The sequence below is a fragment of the Podarcis bocagei genome (assembly GCF_964188305.1).
Source record: "Podarcis bocagei genome assembly, chromosome: 1".
Lineage (NCBI taxonomy): Eukaryota > Metazoa > Chordata > Lepidosauria > Squamata > Lacertidae > Podarcis > Podarcis bocagei.
This window is the reverse complement of record NC_138125.1, coordinates 96,574,586-96,591,628: the sequence shown is the minus strand read 5'-3', so window position 1 is coordinate 96,591,628 and position 17,043 is coordinate 96,574,586. Positions and strand designations below refer to the sequence as shown.

The following is a 17,043-nucleotide window of genomic DNA, read 5'->3' as shown; positions in this document are numbered from 1 at the left end:
CGCCATGAACAGAGTAATCTAAAACTGAAAGTTGGGAGGGGAAAGGGGCTGGGTGAACATCTTTGGGTGTGCTGCGTACACCTGCTCAGAAAAAGAATACTGAACTAGATATACTTTCCCCAAAAGAGTCAATTCTTATGATATTGCACCAACTCACTACGCTGCCATTTCCTTCAGTAACCGAGTTTTGCCTTTCACTCTTTCCTTCAGCCGGTGCTAAAATACTGAGCAATGCTACATCCAAATGAAAATTCAAATTATCTGTTAAGAATGTAACAAAAGTGAAGAGCCATGGAAGTATGGGAACTGAGCAGCATAGTGACAAGCAAAGACTTTTACACTGAAATGGAAAGGAGTGGACTAACCATTAATTAAGAATTCAGAGGAACGGAAGTGTGCAGTTTGGAATACTTCTGGAAAGAAACTGTGTAGCAAACATGTTTACACCAGCCTTCATCAACCTGTTGTAGTCCAGATGTTCTGGAATACAACTCCCATCATCCCCAGCCTGTATAGCCCAATGGCCAGGTATGACTGAGATTACAGACCAAAGTATGGGAAGGGCACCAAGTTTGGAAAGGCCATTTACATAAACTTTTAACTACAGTTAGGATCAAGCTTTTATCTTGAACGCTCCAAAAACAGACCAGTAACCTGAGAAGCCAAGAATATGTGAACTTCACAGGTATTTTAATGGAATTGTTTTAAAAGGAATCAACGCCAACAACTCTCCCAATGTGAAATTGTCAAGCAACACAAAGTTACCATTTCTTACCGATACTTTGCTGAAAGGTTATAACTGCGGCATTTCTCTCACTTATCTGTTCAATCTCAAAATCACTTCCTTCTGAGAGTCCACTGATATTCTCTACAAGCAGATTTAACACATCAGGCTTGTCGAAAAATTCCTCAACATTTTCAAGAATGACACGGGAAGAGGTGTGGGATTTGGTGAGGATATCCTCCTTGTGACAGGGAGTTTCATGTGTTGATCTGTTTGCTTCGATATCCTCCTTGTGACAGGGAGTTTCGTGTGTCAATCTGTTTGCTTTGATGCCCTCTTTTCGCAAGTCTTGCTGCACATCTGATTTGAGAAAAAAACGAGTAAAATATGCAACTACTCAGTGTTTGTCAGCATAGACAGAACAGTGTGCCAACTATTTTTCTGGGATTTAACCTTAATCTACATCCTCTTCTTTTTTTGTGTGTAAGATGGTGTAAAATACTGTTCCAGCAGCCATTAATATGCTTCCACCCAAGCCCATAATGTTTACTGAGGGAACTATGCTCACAGCAAACCAGAATAAATCACCAAATTACTGGGCAGAAGCTAACTAAAGGAAGAAAAAGAAACTTACTGTATTGATCAGAATTCTGTGATTGTTAGTAAATAAACCCTGAAAAAAGCATGTCTCTTGAAGAGTCAGAAATTAAGTAAGAAGTTGATGAGTTTGTGGTATGCAGTGCTATTTTTCTAGAAAAAGAGGTACCGGAACTCACCATGAACACCTCCCTCGTTCTCTTAGAATGGCAATGGCGCTCACCTGAGAGGTGCCAGAATGAGTTCCAGCAAGTTCCAGCTGAAAAAAAGCCCTGATGGAATGTATTTGTAGGTATTTTGTGTTTTTATACAGTAGACTACCCTGTAACCTTCAGATGAAGGGCGGTACAGAAATCAAATAAATAAATGAATAAATAAATGAATACTAATAATAATAATTCATCTGGGCTGCAGATTTTATTTTATTTTTTACATGGAAGAAACAGGCGGAGCACAAAATTCTACTATCCTTGCTCTGAAAGTGGGAGGTCCCACTCCACCCACCCACCTTTTATTGCTCTGGGAATGTTCCAATTGTTTCTTTCCAGGATACAAGTTCCCAGAACAAAAAAGGCACCCCCATTTTGTTGCAGTCCAAGCTGTCTGTGGACCTGCTTTTGCATCTTGCTTCCTTATTTTTGAGAGCCATCACCAGAGAAATATTCTTTATGTGTCACAAAGAATGTGGTCCGAGCCCCAGATGACAGGGTGAGTATCATCATTATATATATATAAATCATTGGCTTGGAAGTAGGAGGAGAGAATGGTGGCCTCAGTGGGCTTGCCTGGGCTTTCTTTCTGTAAAAACAGAACAAAAAATCCCCCCCCCCCACCTTTGGCTAGGGATAGGAAAGCCCGCCCACCCCTGCCCCTGGCATGATAATGATACTGAAAGAAAACCACCATACCAGTCTCTTCTACCACGTCTTCTCCCCTGGAAGCCTAAAAAGAGAACAACAGCATATTGATTTGTTGCTTTGGTGAACATCTTGGCTTCAGAGCTCTAGATTCCACCAGGTCAAATATTGCCTTAATACCTGATAAAGATCAGTTTCCTTCTTGGGCACATTCTCTTTGGCAGTTTTTTCATGCTGTGTGACCACCAGCTTCAATGTTCCTTTTCCCTCTAGATCAAGTTCATGGGTCTCTTTGGAAAGAACCCTTTGCCTCACTGAAACAAAAAAATAAATTACTGTCATCATGATAACAGAGCGACCACCATGCTGGCTTACTGCTCCTTGGTTAGGCATGGGAAAACCTGCAACCATCCAGATGCCAGACTACAACTCCCATCATCCACATGGAACATGAGCCATGCTAACTGGAGCTGATAGGGGTCAGAGTCTTAGAGGGCCTTTGGCTCCCTATCCCTGTAGAGATTCTAGAAATGTTCATGGCTATGTTTAGGCAGCAAAGAGAAAGGGCCAAGCAGTTTTGTTTGCAGTCAGTTTCATAATGACTAAGTGATCCCTCTCCACGCCAAAATAAATAAGAGGTGTGTATCTTCTTGAATTCCACGGTTAGTATTTGGACTCATAACTCATGTGAGCAAGCCTTCCTATTTTGAGTGACCAGACACCAAAGGTCAAACATCAGTTTCAATGGAATTTGGGATGATAAATCCTGATCTGGGGATAGAATTCTTTAATCCAACAGGGAAGCAATCAACTCCACCACATGATAAAATTCTGAACTCAACAGGCACAGAACTAATGGAATTATATTGGTGTGGGGGTATGCAGTCATATCTAGTCTGAAACCTCTTTGACTTCCGATTATTTTGTTTTGCTTATTTCTCTATGTATCTTGTGGCTAACGCCCCAGTTTCCTTCCTTTTGTGGTTCTTCTTTATCTCTTTCTCCTTCTTCAATTTGCTGAGTAGGGGATATTCAGAGAGTGAAAGTGGTTATTGGTACATTTGTTTGTTTTTCATTTTAATTAACAGAACTGTTTTATGTATGCCTACATAACGACAAAAGAAGGGACACATTTTCAACCTTTGTTCCTTAGTGAGCACGAGGATGTCCCAGATGATAATATCCCTCCCCTCACACCAGCTGCCCCCCCACAATCCATATTTTCCTTGTGCTGTACTACTCCTGTCTAGTAGAGCTGTTTCTATCTCACAGGCCACTTGCTGGACTCTTGCCCCTGGTTAATCACAAGACAGCTTCTGTCAGGATTGCCAGTGGTTTCACTTTTACGTTATTAGGTTTAGCTACAGACTTAGGGGGACACGGGTGGCGCTGTGGGTTAAACCACAGAGTCTAGGACTTGCCGATCAGAAGGTCGGCGGTTTGAATCCCTGTGACGGAGTGAGCTCCCGTTGCTCAGTCCCTGCTCCTGCCAACCTAGCAGTTCGAAAGCACGTCAAAGTGCAAGTAGATAAATAGGTACCACTCTGGTGGGAAGGTAAACGGTGTTTCCGTGCGTTGCTCTGGTTCGCCAGAAGCTGCTTAGTCATGCTGGCCACATGACCCAGAAGCTGTACGCTGGCTCCCTCGGCCAATAAAGCGAGATGAGCGCCGCAACCCCAGAGTCGGCCACGACTGGACCTAATGGTCAGGGGTCCCTTTACCTTTACCTTTTACAGACTTAGGGAATAGGTTTAAGATTGCAACCCAAGGAATAAGACCCAATAGACACAGTGAGGGGCTTCAGTTTACACAGAATGGCGCTGTTAAAGCAGTTTAGCATGACTAAACCGGAAGCCCCTATTTTGGTGTCTCCTATGCGGGAACGCCCTTCTTTTTAATATTTATTAAAGGCACATAACAACTTGCCCCCCTTCCCTCCCAAGAAAGCAGCAAAGCTACTTTCTGGAAGCGTCCTACAAATGCATCGAGGGGGAGCACCAGTCCCAGGAAAAGAAGGGGAATTTTTTTCTCTCCCCCCCCCCCCTCTCTCTTACCTTCTTCCTTAGCAAAGCAAACCAAGACCTGCCCGGATTGCAGCTGGATCTCACACTCTCCGCCTCCCGACTTCTTCCGGCTCTGGAAGTAGAGCAAAAGTTTGTTTCTCAGCTGTTTGGGGGGTTCTGGGGTCCCCCAATCCGCCTGCACCCGCACGGCGAATGGAGACAAGGGCCTCCTCCCCTCCGCCATGTTGCCGAGAGTGGCCGAGGAGCCGCCACTTTCATTTTCGTTTTCCTATATGGGCGCCGCTCCCGAGCTTTTTCTTGGCTGTGACGCGATATTGGGGAAAAGGGAAGGGCCGGTGGGTGGTTCCCTCCGCCTCCAACCCGACCCTGGCCACCCCTCCCTTGCCTCCGGTGTTTTCCAGGAAGAAACCCGAGCAGACCAGTGACAGATATTCTACTGCTTAAAAGGAGAGAGGCAAAAAACAGCCGACCAAAGCGGAGGCTGGTGCCCCAAAACGGTAATTGGAGAGCTGTATCATAGATGGGTATTATTCACACTACGTTGGAGCAGAGTTTTCGACGTCCTCATCGTTACAGCTTTCAGACCTTTCTTCCCGCATCGCCTTTTTTAAAAAAAATCATTTTCATTTCGAGTTCTACCACTGGGTAGAACAGGTATTTTATTCGAGCGCCAGTTGCTGGCAATGGCAAGGGAAGAGCGCGCAGCCTCGGAGTGGAGCGGGGGGGGGGGGGAGAGAGCAAGATTGACGGCTGCTGCTGACATGTAGTTTAAATTTATTCCGGAATCCCGCAAAATGATTTACGGATTTGTTTAGTTATTTTAAACAAATTAAAAATGCCCATATGCAATTAAGAAAATAATTATAGGCTGAGTAGCAAGTTTTATTAATCCCATGTGGGCAACTGTGATTTCATATGTATAAATATGAAGATCCATCTTTAAGTGTCTGCAGTTCATTCAATTCTGGGCTGCATTCAAATTAATTTGTACACTAGTGAAATGATTATCACTAGAGCAAGGACACTTCTCCCCTTTCCTCCTGCTGAGTGCCCCCAAATCTGCTCTGGATAGTTGAGAATACCCCAGAACAAATGGAAAGGGCGCAGGGGTGGGGGAGAACACAAAAAAGTCCTTGCACTGATGGAACATTGCTGTGTTGAATTCAATGTGATGATTTTTAAGTTCATGTTTCCTGTTAATTAATAAATCACATGAATGTGGCTTTGTGAAACTGGGGTGTTTATTTGGAGCCTTGATTTAAATACCGTATTTTTCGCTCTATTGGACGCACCGGACCACAGGACGCACCTAGTTTTTAGAGGGGGAAATCAAGGAAAAAAATATTATCCCCCCCAGCCCCAAAGAGCAACGGACAGGCTGCATGCAGCCTGTCCACTTCTCCCAGAGCTTCTCGGGGCTGCGGGGGAAGCCCGGGTTTCCCCTCCCCCCAGCCCCAAAGAGCAAAGAAGCCAAGACAGTGCGCGGAATCCATAGCCGCGCAACCTCTCCAGCCAGGAGCTAAACCTCTCCAGTGCAGCTAAAGAAGACAAGGCAGCAAGCGCGATCCATCCCGCTCACTGCCTTGGCTTCTTCTTTAGCCTTGCACAGCATCTTTAGTCTTGCGCAACAGGATGGATTGCGCCTGCTGTCCACCGGGGCTGGACTAGATGACTCCTGGGGTTCCCTTCCAACCCTGCAATTCTATGACCTCGGAAGGTGTTTGGGGTCTCCACCACTGGAGGCTTTTAAGCAGCGGTTGGGGGACCATCTGCCTGGCGTTCTTTAGCTGTGATTCCTACATTGTGAGGGGGCTGGGCTAGATGACCCTTGGGTGGCCCTCCCAACTCTATACAGTCCTACAGTTCTGCGGCAGGAGATCCACAGCCACTTCAGACAATGCCCACTCCCAATTTTCATCTGAGAGACATGTGTCTCTCAGTACCCCCGTACCTGCCACACTTCCCCCACCCCACTTAAGCTGAGGGAATTCCTGCCCAGAGAAACTCCCAGCAATCAAGGAGGAGGAATCCGCTGCAGCCGTGAGCAGCGGAGGATCCATCGTCCCCTTTCTTCCCTCCTCCGTGGTTGCTTTGAAGCAGGAAAGTGGGAGAGGAGCTGCTTACACGAGTGTAAGCTGCTCCCCTCCCACTTTGCTGCTTCAAAGGGAGCCCGGGAGGAGGGAATCTGCTGCAGCCTCGAGCAGCAAAGAGGATCCATGGGTCCCCTCTTTCCCTCCTCCGTGGTTGCTTTGAAGCAGGAAAGTGGGAGAGGAGCTGCTTACACGAGTGTAAGCTGCTCCCCTCCCACTTTGCTGCTTCAAAGGGAGCCCGGGAGGAGGGAATCTGCTGCAGCCTCGAGCAGCAAAGAGGATCCATGGGTCCCCTCTTTCCCTCCTCCGTGGTTGCTTTGAAGCAGGAAAGTGGGAGAGGAGCTGCTTACACGAGTGTAAACTGCCCCCTCTCACTTTCCTGCTTCAAAGCAATTACGGAGGAGGAATCCGCTGCAGCCTCGAGCAGCGGAGGATCCATGGGTCCCCTTCCTTCCCTCCTCCGTAGTTGCTTTGAAGGAGGAAAGTGGGAGAGGAGCTGCTTACACGAGTGTAAGCTGCTCCCCTCCCACATTGCCGCTTCAAAGGGAGCCCGGGAGGAGGGAATCTGCTGCAGCTTCCCCCAACTCCCGCAGAAGCCGCGCGCTCTTTAAAGGGGCTGCGCGGCTTCTCCTGGCTTTTCTGGGAGGTGGGGGGATTCCCCCACCTCGTAGAAAAGCCCGCAGGAGCCGCGCAGCCTTTAAAGAGGGTGCCGCTCTTGGGGGCTTTTCCCCCAGGAGGGAGAAGGGACTGCTGCAGCCAGTCAGTCCCTTCTCCCTCCTAGAGAAAAGCCCGCAAGAGCGCACGAAGCTTGTGTGCGGCTCTTGAGGGCTTTTCCCGCCTGCCTCCCCCCTGCATTCGCTCCATAGGACGCACACACATTTCCCCTTGCTTTTTAGGAGGGAAAAAGTGCGTCCTATGGTGCGAAAAATACGGTAGACTGAACTAACATGTCCCAGCAGTTCGAAAGTACATCAAAGTGCAAGTAGATAAATAGGTACCGCTCTGGTGGGAAGGTAAATGGTGTTTCCGTGCTCTGCTCTGGTTCGCGAGAAGCAGCTTAGTCATGCTGGCTACATGACCTGGAAGCTGTACACTGGCTCCCTCGGCCAGTAAAGCGAGATGAACGCGGCAACCCCAGAGTCATCCGCGACTGGAGCTGACAGTCAGGGGTACCTTTACCTTTACCTTTAAACATGTCTTCATAAAAGTGTCTCCGGTCCAGGGATTGTAAGCAGTATAGGTTCTTCCACTAGGATAACTGGGGCACATCTCTAAGAGAATGTCAAGCAATTTTATAAAATAAAATCACACAACTAATTCCAACCTAAAACTATGGATAGCTTGTACTAAACAAAGTCTGCATTAACTACTATATTTCCCTGCATCCACTCGTTAAAAGTTGCAGGAGCTGCTGGGTGGACCAGTGAAGCCTGATCTGAGTGGCATGCAAGTCTAGAGGATTTCCAGAAAAAGGGATGTGAATCTGCTTACAACAAGGTCTATCCTTAGCTTAAATCAAGAATATCTTGATTGGAGGAAAATGCTGGTGCTATTATTTCTTGTTTGTTAGCTGGTCAGTAAATTTCTTAAATGATGAAGTTTGGGGTCTATGCCTGTCAAAATATCACACCGACTCTACATCCTTCCAAACCTGGGAACAAGTGTTTGAAACTCCCATTGTTCTAGGCGCATTTTGCGACAGGGAATTTCATTAGCGTGGGCAGTTTCTGAGCTCTGGGCGCAGTACTGTGCCTAAGATTTCCGATTAAAACTGCAGAGTGGAAGGAAAGGACCTTTTTCTGCCTCCCCACTTCCAGCTACTCCCTAAAGACTGGAGAAGAGACCCTCTTAAGAATATTAGGTGGTTGGGCAGGGGAAGGACTAGACTATGTAAAAAATGAATATAACATTTTAGCTGCAATTCATTTTCAGCTTTGTATTCTTGTAGACGTTCCGTTGTTGCACACATAACCTAAGTTTAAGGTACCATTTAGCTCTTAACTTTCATATCAGTTTCTAACACTGCCTGAAAATTATTCTCCCTAATCTCAGACATAAGAGGCTTACTGCAGTTACTCTGATGTACTCTACACACGAACAGAGTTCGTTACTCCACATTTTCAGGACTGGTCCGTGACGTGTCCTGGATCAAATGAAACAAATCATTTTCGTCTTTTAGTTGGAATACTTTCTTTTAATTTAGAGAGGAAAGTGTTTTAGATTATGAAAAGTTGAATTGATTTTGGAGGGGAGGAAAACTGCATATTATAATAAATAATAATTTATTATTTATACCCCACCCATCTGGCTGGGTTTCCCCAGCCACTCTGGGCGACTTCCAACAAAATATTAAAATACAATAGTCTGTCAAACATTAAAAGCTTCCCTAAACCAGGCTGCCTTCAAATGTCTTCTGAAAGTCTGGTAGTTGTTTTTCTCTTTGACATCTGGTGGGAGGGCGTTCCACAGGGCAGGTGCCACTACCAAGAAGGCCCTCTGCCTGGTTCCCTGTAACTTGGCTTCTCGCAGCGAGGGAACTGCCAGAAGGCCCTCGGTGCTGGACCTCAGCGTCTGGGCAGAACGATGGGGGTGGAGACGCTCCTTCAGGTATACTGGACCGAGGCTGTTTAGGGCTTTAAAGGTCAGCACCAACACTTTGAATTGTGCCTGGAAACGTACTGGGAGCCAATGTAGGTCTATCAAGACTGGTGTTATGTGGTCTTGGCGGCAGCTCCCAGTCACGTCTAGCTGCCGCATTCTGGATTAGTTGTAGTTTCTGGGTCACCTTCAAAGGTAGCCCCACACAGAGTGCATTGCAGTAGTCCAAGCAAGAGATAACTAGAGCATGTACCACTCTGGCGAGACAGTCCGTGGGCAGATAGGGTCTCAGCCTGCGTACCAGATGGAGCTGGTAAACAGCTGCCCTGGACACAGAATTGGCCTGCGCCTCCATGGACAGCTGCGAGTCCAAAATGACTCCCAGGCTGCGCACCTGGTCCTTCAGGGGCACAGTTACCCCATTCAGGACCAGGGAATCCTCCACACCTGCCCGCTTCCTGTCCCCAAAAAGAGTACTTCTGTCTTGTCAGGATTCATTCTCAATCTCTTAGCCGCCATCTATCCTCCAACCACCTCCAGGTACTCACACAGGACCGTCACTGGTTCTGATTTGAAAGAGAGTGGTGCTTTAAGTGGCGCTTCACTAAATATATATATATAATAACTAAAGCAATTCTCATGCCTCTCTTACCGTCCTTGACTCTGCTCCTTAGCCATGCTATCCTCCTCCTAAACTTATTTATACCTTTCCTAATTAATTTTCCATTGTTTTATCCCAGTTTCAAACACGCTAAGCAACCTGAAAAGGTTCGACCCTTCCAAACTTTCCACTTCAAGAATTAAAATAAAATAAGTTTTTTACTCAGCAAGTAGCCCAAATCAACATTTTATTTCGTAATCAGATCCATTTATGTACAGGTAATACAGTATCGGCATGCTACTACATAACAAGAGGCACTTCTTTTCATCAGGGTAAGTGCAAGATAGAGAAATGTTTACTTCTTAAAAGTGATGAGATATTCTGGATATGCCTGGATATCATTGAAAATGACAAACAGGGAAGGTTTAGAAACATTATCAGTCACACTGTCAAAGAGAACAGTGGGATCGGCCGCATTTTTAGGTTTGGGGACAACTAATCCTTGTGCTCCAGGGCAATATTCTCCAGTGAGTACTCGAGCAAGGTACATGTACTTTTTCCCATCAGCTTCTGGTTTTGAGTAAGTATCAGAGGCAGAATACTGGGCATTTACAGCAAAATAGGTTCCATTTCCATATGCTGCAGCTGTAAAGATAAATGAAAAGTTTAAAGCAGCCAGTAACTGCGAAGTACCATTATCCTTTCACTCTTGAAAGGCCCCAGCAACACACACATCGGTATCAACAGTTTAACAGATACTTATCTGGGGAAGTTTCCTTTTCCTATTAGCAGACTGCAACAAGTCATTGCAGGGATGCTGCTAACAAGAGGGTTATTTTAGATGGCACGTCTGCCTAAGGGTGTGCTTTTCTCATTCCAGGATTCAACCTTATCTATTGACTGTGCTTTCTTTCTGTATACACTAGCAACACAACTTTCCTTCATTGCCTCCTCCCCGCACCAATTAGAAAATACTTGCCTCTCACCAGAGCCAAGGAGAAGGCTTCTAGCCTGGATCCCAAGATGCTCTTGCAAAACTAAGCTCTGCCATGGGAGCAGAATTCAGATCATGCACCTTGGGAGCAAAGCCATCAATTGTGCTTGCCATTTTCCCATCTAAGGGAAGTGGCGCAGGGTGGGACAGCTTTTTCCTGCCTTTCTGCAAGGCACTGTTTCTGCAGAGGCTCAGAAAGAAGGCAGATGAGCCATCTCCTCCTTGTTTCTAAGCTGTCCTGGTACAGCAGAAAGCTCTGCTGAAAAGGAAAGGCTTTTTACCTTGCTTCTTGTGCAGAAGGAGCAAGCAGCTCAGATCCTTAAAAAGCAAAAAGTTACCCTTGCACTTTTGGGGGATGACCGAATTCTTAGAAAAGAAAATCTAATGTAAAAAAGGAGTAAATCTACTATCCAATGCAGCCTCCACTTGCCTTGGGAACACTATTACACTTACTCTTGTCAAGCAATAATGGCTCAGCCAAAAATTCTGAGAGCCTCTGAGAAGAGTCCTTCCTAATCAATGAATAGCGATAACTAGTTTGCAGCCAAATTTGTAATACAAAAACAGAGTTTCAAGCAGCTGCAATTTTTCTTTTCAGCCATAAAGTGTAACCATGAAAGGGAATACTTATACCTTTACTCCTCTTTTATAATAGAGACATAATCAGACACACTGCAGCGGGGTGGGGTAAAATTTGTCCTTTTTACAATACTGCAAGATGAGCACTTTTAGTAAATGACGACTAATAAAATTAAATAATAATAATAATCACAGATGGGGAAGGTACAAAAACTGAGTATTGTAAATGCTGAAATGACAGCATATGTACCGTATTTTTCCCTCTATAACACGCAGATTTTTTCTCCTAAAAAGTAAGGGGAAATGTCTGTGCGTGTTATTGAATGGATGTGTGGTCCCTGGAGCGGACTGTCCCGAGTGCAGAGGCAAAAATTGGGCAATCATACCTCGCCATCACGGGAGGAGGGACGCCTGAAAAGAGGAAGCTGCTGCTTTCCTGCATTCTGCCTCAGGGTCTTACTGCCCACCCTGTTCTGTTTCGGTTGCTGTTTGCTCAAATGGAACAAAGAGCAGGGAAATCCCCTCCCCTCCTGGCAAGCAGAGGGGAAAGGAAAGGATCGCGTCCTTCCTTCTAATTCCTCTCCATGCTCCGGTGCTGCTGCGTCCAGGAAAGCATTCCAGGCAGCCGGAAAACATGTAGGTGGGAGAGAGAGAGAGAGAGAGGGCTGGCTTGGGTGGGTGGGGGGGACTTTTGCCTTCCTTTCCTCCCTCCCATTAAACCCCTCTCCTGCATTCTTAGCCAGCTGCTTCTCCGCACACCCTTCTCGTGCTCCTTGTCTCTTCTATATTTTTCCTTCCCTCCCCACTTAAAACGTGGTTACAAAGAACGGATCCATATGGATCCTCAGGATCTTTGCATTTGGTCACCCCAAATTCACCATCAGATCACATAGCATGTCCATGGCTACAGCCTGCACCAAAAAAATCACGCACCCACTGTTGCCTGGGGCTGCAATGGTGCAAAAACGTGGTTACAAAGCACAGATCCACATGGATCCTCAGGATCTTTGCATTGGGTCACCCCAAATTCACCATCAGATCACATAGCATGTCCATGGCTACAGCCTGCACCAAAAAAATTACGCACCCACTGTTGCCTGGGGCTGCAATGGTGCAAAAATGTGGTTACAAAGCACAGATCCACATGGATTCTCAGGATTTTTGCATTGGGCTACCCCAAACTCACCGTCAAATCACATGTCTGTGGCCACAGCATGAAGCACAAAAATGATATATCCACTGTTTCATTCAGATTTTTTTTCTTGTTTTCCTCCTCTAAAAACTATGTGCGTGGTCAGGTGCGTGTTATCGAGCGAAAAATATGGTATCTGCAGACATTGATGCACAACAATCACTCTCTTTTTAACCCCATACATAGAAACATGAGAGAATAATGTGTTTGGCACATGAAGAGTCACTAGCCATTCATACAAAAGCCACACTTTTATAATCAACTAACCGTGCATTCCTGCATAACTTCGATTAAACCCGTAATCATTTATGAGCTTTATCGATGTAAAAGCTGTTCCATGAAAAAGGGGCTTCTCATTATTTGTATGGCCATTTTTGTCATCCATCTCCTTCTTTTTTATTTGGTACTGCTGCCATTTGTAGGGATTTTGGATCCTCTCAATCTACAAGTAAAAAGACAGAACACTGATAACAACCAGTATCATCACTGGGAATAAAAATTTTAAATCACTTGAACAAGGAACAGATTTGGAGCCTTAGGGTGATTCAACCCAATACAGTAGTACATTGGGTTACAGACACTTCAGGTTACAGACACTTCAGGTTACAGTCTCCGCTAACCCAGAAATAGTACCTTGGGTTAAGAACTTTGCTTCAGGATGAGAACAGAAATCATGCAGTGGCAGCACAGCGGCAGCGGGAGGCCCCATTAGCTAAAGTGGTACCTCAGGTTAGGAACAGTTTCAGGTTAAGAACGGACCTCCAGAATGAATTAAGTTATTAACCCAAGGTACCACTGTACTAGCTACTGATTTCCAGCAGCATAAGTGCTAAATGGTCGTAGGCAGAAACGCTTCTGAATATCAGCTTCTAGAAACCGCAGGAGAGAATGCTCTTGTGTTTAGGTCCATCATGGATGTAAAAAAACAAACAAAAAACACATGGTATAAGCTGTGTACTATGAAAGGAGGGACCCTTTCATAGAAGAAGAAAAAACAAGACTTTGAAAATAATGTTTTTACCTTTACAATAGTAAATACGCTGCAAGTCTGGAGAAACATCCTCTTGACAGTTTGATATTCCTCCGTTTCTGGATTTAGCTCCACTATTTTGAGATGCGCTTGCCCCATGTCTTCCCACTGTTCAGGTAAGTCCACTGCCAGATTACCTGTGTAATGAACATGGTGCTGTTAGTGCAATGACTAAGGACATAGAAGCCTATTTCAGGACACTTTTCAGTTTCGGCATGAACTTTCAGTTTGAGGTTTCAAGTTAGTATTTTGAGCGGCATTGCCATCTGTTGTCATTTTAAATTGGTGAGTCCTTATCACGGTTTGTGCACCCGTTCCAGCTAGGCAAAATCACTTGAGAACACAGAACAGGGTTGGGAAGGAGTTTGGCCTAGGTAGATTCCTAAAGGCAAGACAAACAGGCCTGAAAGCCCACATTTGGCCCCTACAGGAGAGACAGCTATGTATGACTCAGGCGAAGACCAATTCCTGGGCAGCTGACTTAGAGGAGTCGGGTCTGACTGAACAAGTTAGCTATTTGCTCTATGCAGGCCTCAGCCAAAATAAAAGTTCTCCAGCCATTAACTCAGTTTCTAAATAAGGAGGAGGAAGAGAAGAAAAAGACCCATGCAGCACCATGCCATCTGTGAAACCGCACTTAATAACTTGCAATATGGTTACTTTTCATATAAGCAAATGCCCAGGAAGGTTGCCGGCAGAAAGCAAATTGAGGTTGGATCTGGACTCAAGGCATATCTCCTTCAGAGCTTTCCTAGGCAGAAATGTTGGAGATACACAAGTGTGTGTTTGTGTGCGAGACACAGAGAATACAAGGGACAGAACTGATCAATTTGTTCATGCCTTAGAAGCTTACCTTCAGCTTTTGATACACGGCGAAGGGTGATGCTTCTCCCCTGGTTGTCCACTGCACATTGTTTACTTGGGTCCACTTTGTAGCATTTGTTCCTTATGGTTATTTCAAGCTGGTGTGCTGCAGATTCTAAGTGCATATTTGTCAGGCTATCAAAGCCTTTGTATTTCCCATTGTCTTCGTACTGCCACTCTACAAAGTTGCTGAGAATATCTGCCTTTGACTGCTCCTCCATGCTTTGGATCATGCTTTTAATTGTTGAGCTGGCCGTCAAGACATCTTTGGTTATGCCAACAATGTGGAGGGAAGGAGAAGAATCTTTATACTCTAGCCTAATAGCAACATGCAGCCGCTGCTGAAGAGCGCTCAGTTTTTCATATTCGCTTTCTCCAAAGTTTGAGATCCATTTATCTGAGACAACTGTTTCATACTGGCCCTTCAAAATCAGATCCTTCATCCAAAATTCTGCCTCTTCGACATTCTTCCGGCTATCACCACAGATTTGAAAAATGGTTGGCTCTACTGTTCTCTCCAAAAGTATTGTAGGTTTAGCTCCCTCAGCAGATTTTTTGAAGCTGAAGAAATCTGCAACAGAACATCAATTCAGGGACAGGTTATGCTTTTAACTACTTAATGCATCTGCAGTCAAGAAGTTCTACACATATAGAAGCTGTCTACTTACCTACTACTCTAGAAAAAATGGAGTTTGACGAGGATGTGCCACCATGCTTGCTAGGTGCAGCTTCTTTTCTTTGCATACTTGCAAAAAAAATACTTAGAAGATGTGGCTGGAAAATTACTATTTTAATCATCTTCACCTGTGGAGGTGTTTGACTTATGAAGTCTACTATAGCATCTATCATATCATTGGCCACTGCAGTTGGGTCACGTTTTGCTTCACCTGCAATAATAATAAAAATTCTAGACTAACAATGGAACAAATAAACTATCTTAATGAACCAATATCAACGGAAGAGATAACTATTGGCATACAACAAGCAAAAAACAGGAAAATCGCCAGGACCTGATAGACTCACATCTACCTATTATAAAAATTTTCAAGAAATCATAATTCCTCCACTGAATGAAGTAATGAATGGAGTCCCAAAAGGAGACGGCATACCCAAAACTTGGAAGAAGGCGTTCATAACACTAAGTTCCAAATCTGAGAAAGAGATACAGAACCCCAAAGACTTTAGGCCCACCTCACTATTAAACAATGATTATAAACTTGTTTTGGCTATTTTGGTAAAAAGAATGAAAGAAACTCTGCAAACATACATACGTGAAGACCAAACAGGCTTCTTACTGGACAGACAGATGAGGAATAATAGAAAAAAGAAATGATAAAGTAGTGCTTATATTTTTAGACACAGAAAAAGCCTTTGTGCAATACTGTATTACCCAAACACACACACACACACACACACACACAATGCACACACCTCTATTCTCAACCCAGCAGGCAAGAACCATTATCATAAGTTCAAAATGATATCTCAGCCAGCCAAAAACACTCAAGGAGCATGTGGGGCAGGGCCGATGAGGAGTGGAGCAGCAGTGTCAATGATCTTAACCTTCCCTGTGTTTCTTATTTAGTATTGTGGTGCCACTTAGTATTTTTGTTACAATTGAGTGGTGTCTACATTTTGCTGAATAAAGAATAAAAATACTGAGCCACTACCATTAGCACCACTGGAAGTTCAATTATGCCACCCACTTACTGCTGCACCATTGTTTTCCCTCAAGGCAATACAGACCTGTCCCAATTGCAGGAAAGGCAATAGAGGAAAATTGCCTTTGTTCACATTCCACGAGAGCTTTGGAGACTTGTGCCTTGGTATCTTCTTGGGCCACAAGGTGGATTACATTTTTACACTTCAGGTTTCCTGCTTGCGTGCATATGAGATTGTTGTGAGGCTGGGTAGCTGAAAGAAATGAGGAGCGGGGGGAGAGTGATATGTGGAACAAACAAGGCAGCCTCTACTCAGGAGGAATATATGCCTTCCATCTTAGAAGCCTTTCCATACAATTTTTGCATGCACAGAGCTCCCATATCCTTCCACAGTTTTGTTCCAGATATCCTGTTCTTCCAGTCCTGAAACAGCAATATTTCATCTCTGGGGCAGATGCTGTTTTGCCCTCAACAACATTCACACCAGGGAGGGTGTTAGAAACAACCCAAATATCCAATTTTCGGTGCTGCTTCCCATACCCTCTAAGCAAGCAGGGCCTCCCCTCACTGCCTGCACTTTATACCACTGATAAACTGACAAGCAATGCAGTTCTGTTTAAGAGGGAGATATTTATGGCCCCAGGTATGCAAGATCCATTCTGTGAAGCTGTTCAGCCCACGGAGGACCGAAGAGGCTATAGCAGGGCTGCACATTTAGCCCCACCCACAAGACCATGACAATTCTCCTGGTCCCTCACAGAATAAGGAGTAATCTCTGCAGCAGGCAGTCTCCACAGATACAAAAGTTCCCTGCACAGCTGAGAATTCCTCAGGGACAAAAAGGAGCACACACTTCTTAAGTTTGCCTGTGTGAAGCAGGAAGCAGAACCCAGCTGACTACTTGGAGAAATTATTGGCTACCACGACCAGAAGGAAGAAGACAAGGCTCCTACATACAGATGGCTAACATTTTACTTTACCTCCTGCAGCTAAATGAAATGAGACACTTCATAGCCATGTGGATGACCAACATGCAATTTCCTGCCAAATCACAGACACTACTTTTGTACTGGCTGTATACAGTTAAGATCCAATAACTTGTTGAGGATCAATTAAGGAGCAGGGAAGTGCAAAGTAACAAATGAGCAACAGTCACTCTCAGTTATCTTCGGGCATAAACAGCATTTAACATGTTTCACTGGCCTGTAACTACTCATGCTTCAAAGATCAAG

The 17,043-nt window shown here is 44.9% G+C and overlaps 1 protein-coding gene across 1 annotated transcript in view; it reads right to left on the bottom strand.

The window, feature by feature from the left end:
• Window positions 1–17,043, bottom strand: part of PARP14 (poly(ADP-ribose) polymerase family member 14) — a 53,767-nt gene that overhangs the window by 19,011 nt on the left and 17,713 nt on the right. The window contains exons 13-23 of the mRNA XM_081211979.1: window positions 15,897–16,064; window positions 14,819–15,037; window positions 14,140–14,721; window positions 13,278–13,423; window positions 12,524–12,698; window positions 9,851–10,136; window positions 8,360–8,435; window positions 4,233–4,470; window positions 2,359–2,492; window positions 2,230–2,263; window positions 776–1,084 (exon numbers count right to left, since the gene is read on the bottom strand). Coding sequence (XP_081068105.1) covers window positions 776–1,084; window positions 2,230–2,263; window positions 2,359–2,492; window positions 4,233–4,470; window positions 8,360–8,435; window positions 9,851–10,136; window positions 12,524–12,698; window positions 13,278–13,423; window positions 14,140–14,721; window positions 14,819–15,037; window positions 15,897–16,064 — 2,367 coding nt within the window. The remainder of the gene's footprint in view (window positions 1–775; window positions 1,085–2,229; window positions 2,264–2,358; window positions 2,493–4,232; window positions 4,471–8,359; window positions 8,436–9,850; window positions 10,137–12,523; window positions 12,699–13,277; window positions 13,424–14,139; window positions 14,722–14,818; window positions 15,038–15,896; window positions 16,065–17,043) is intronic.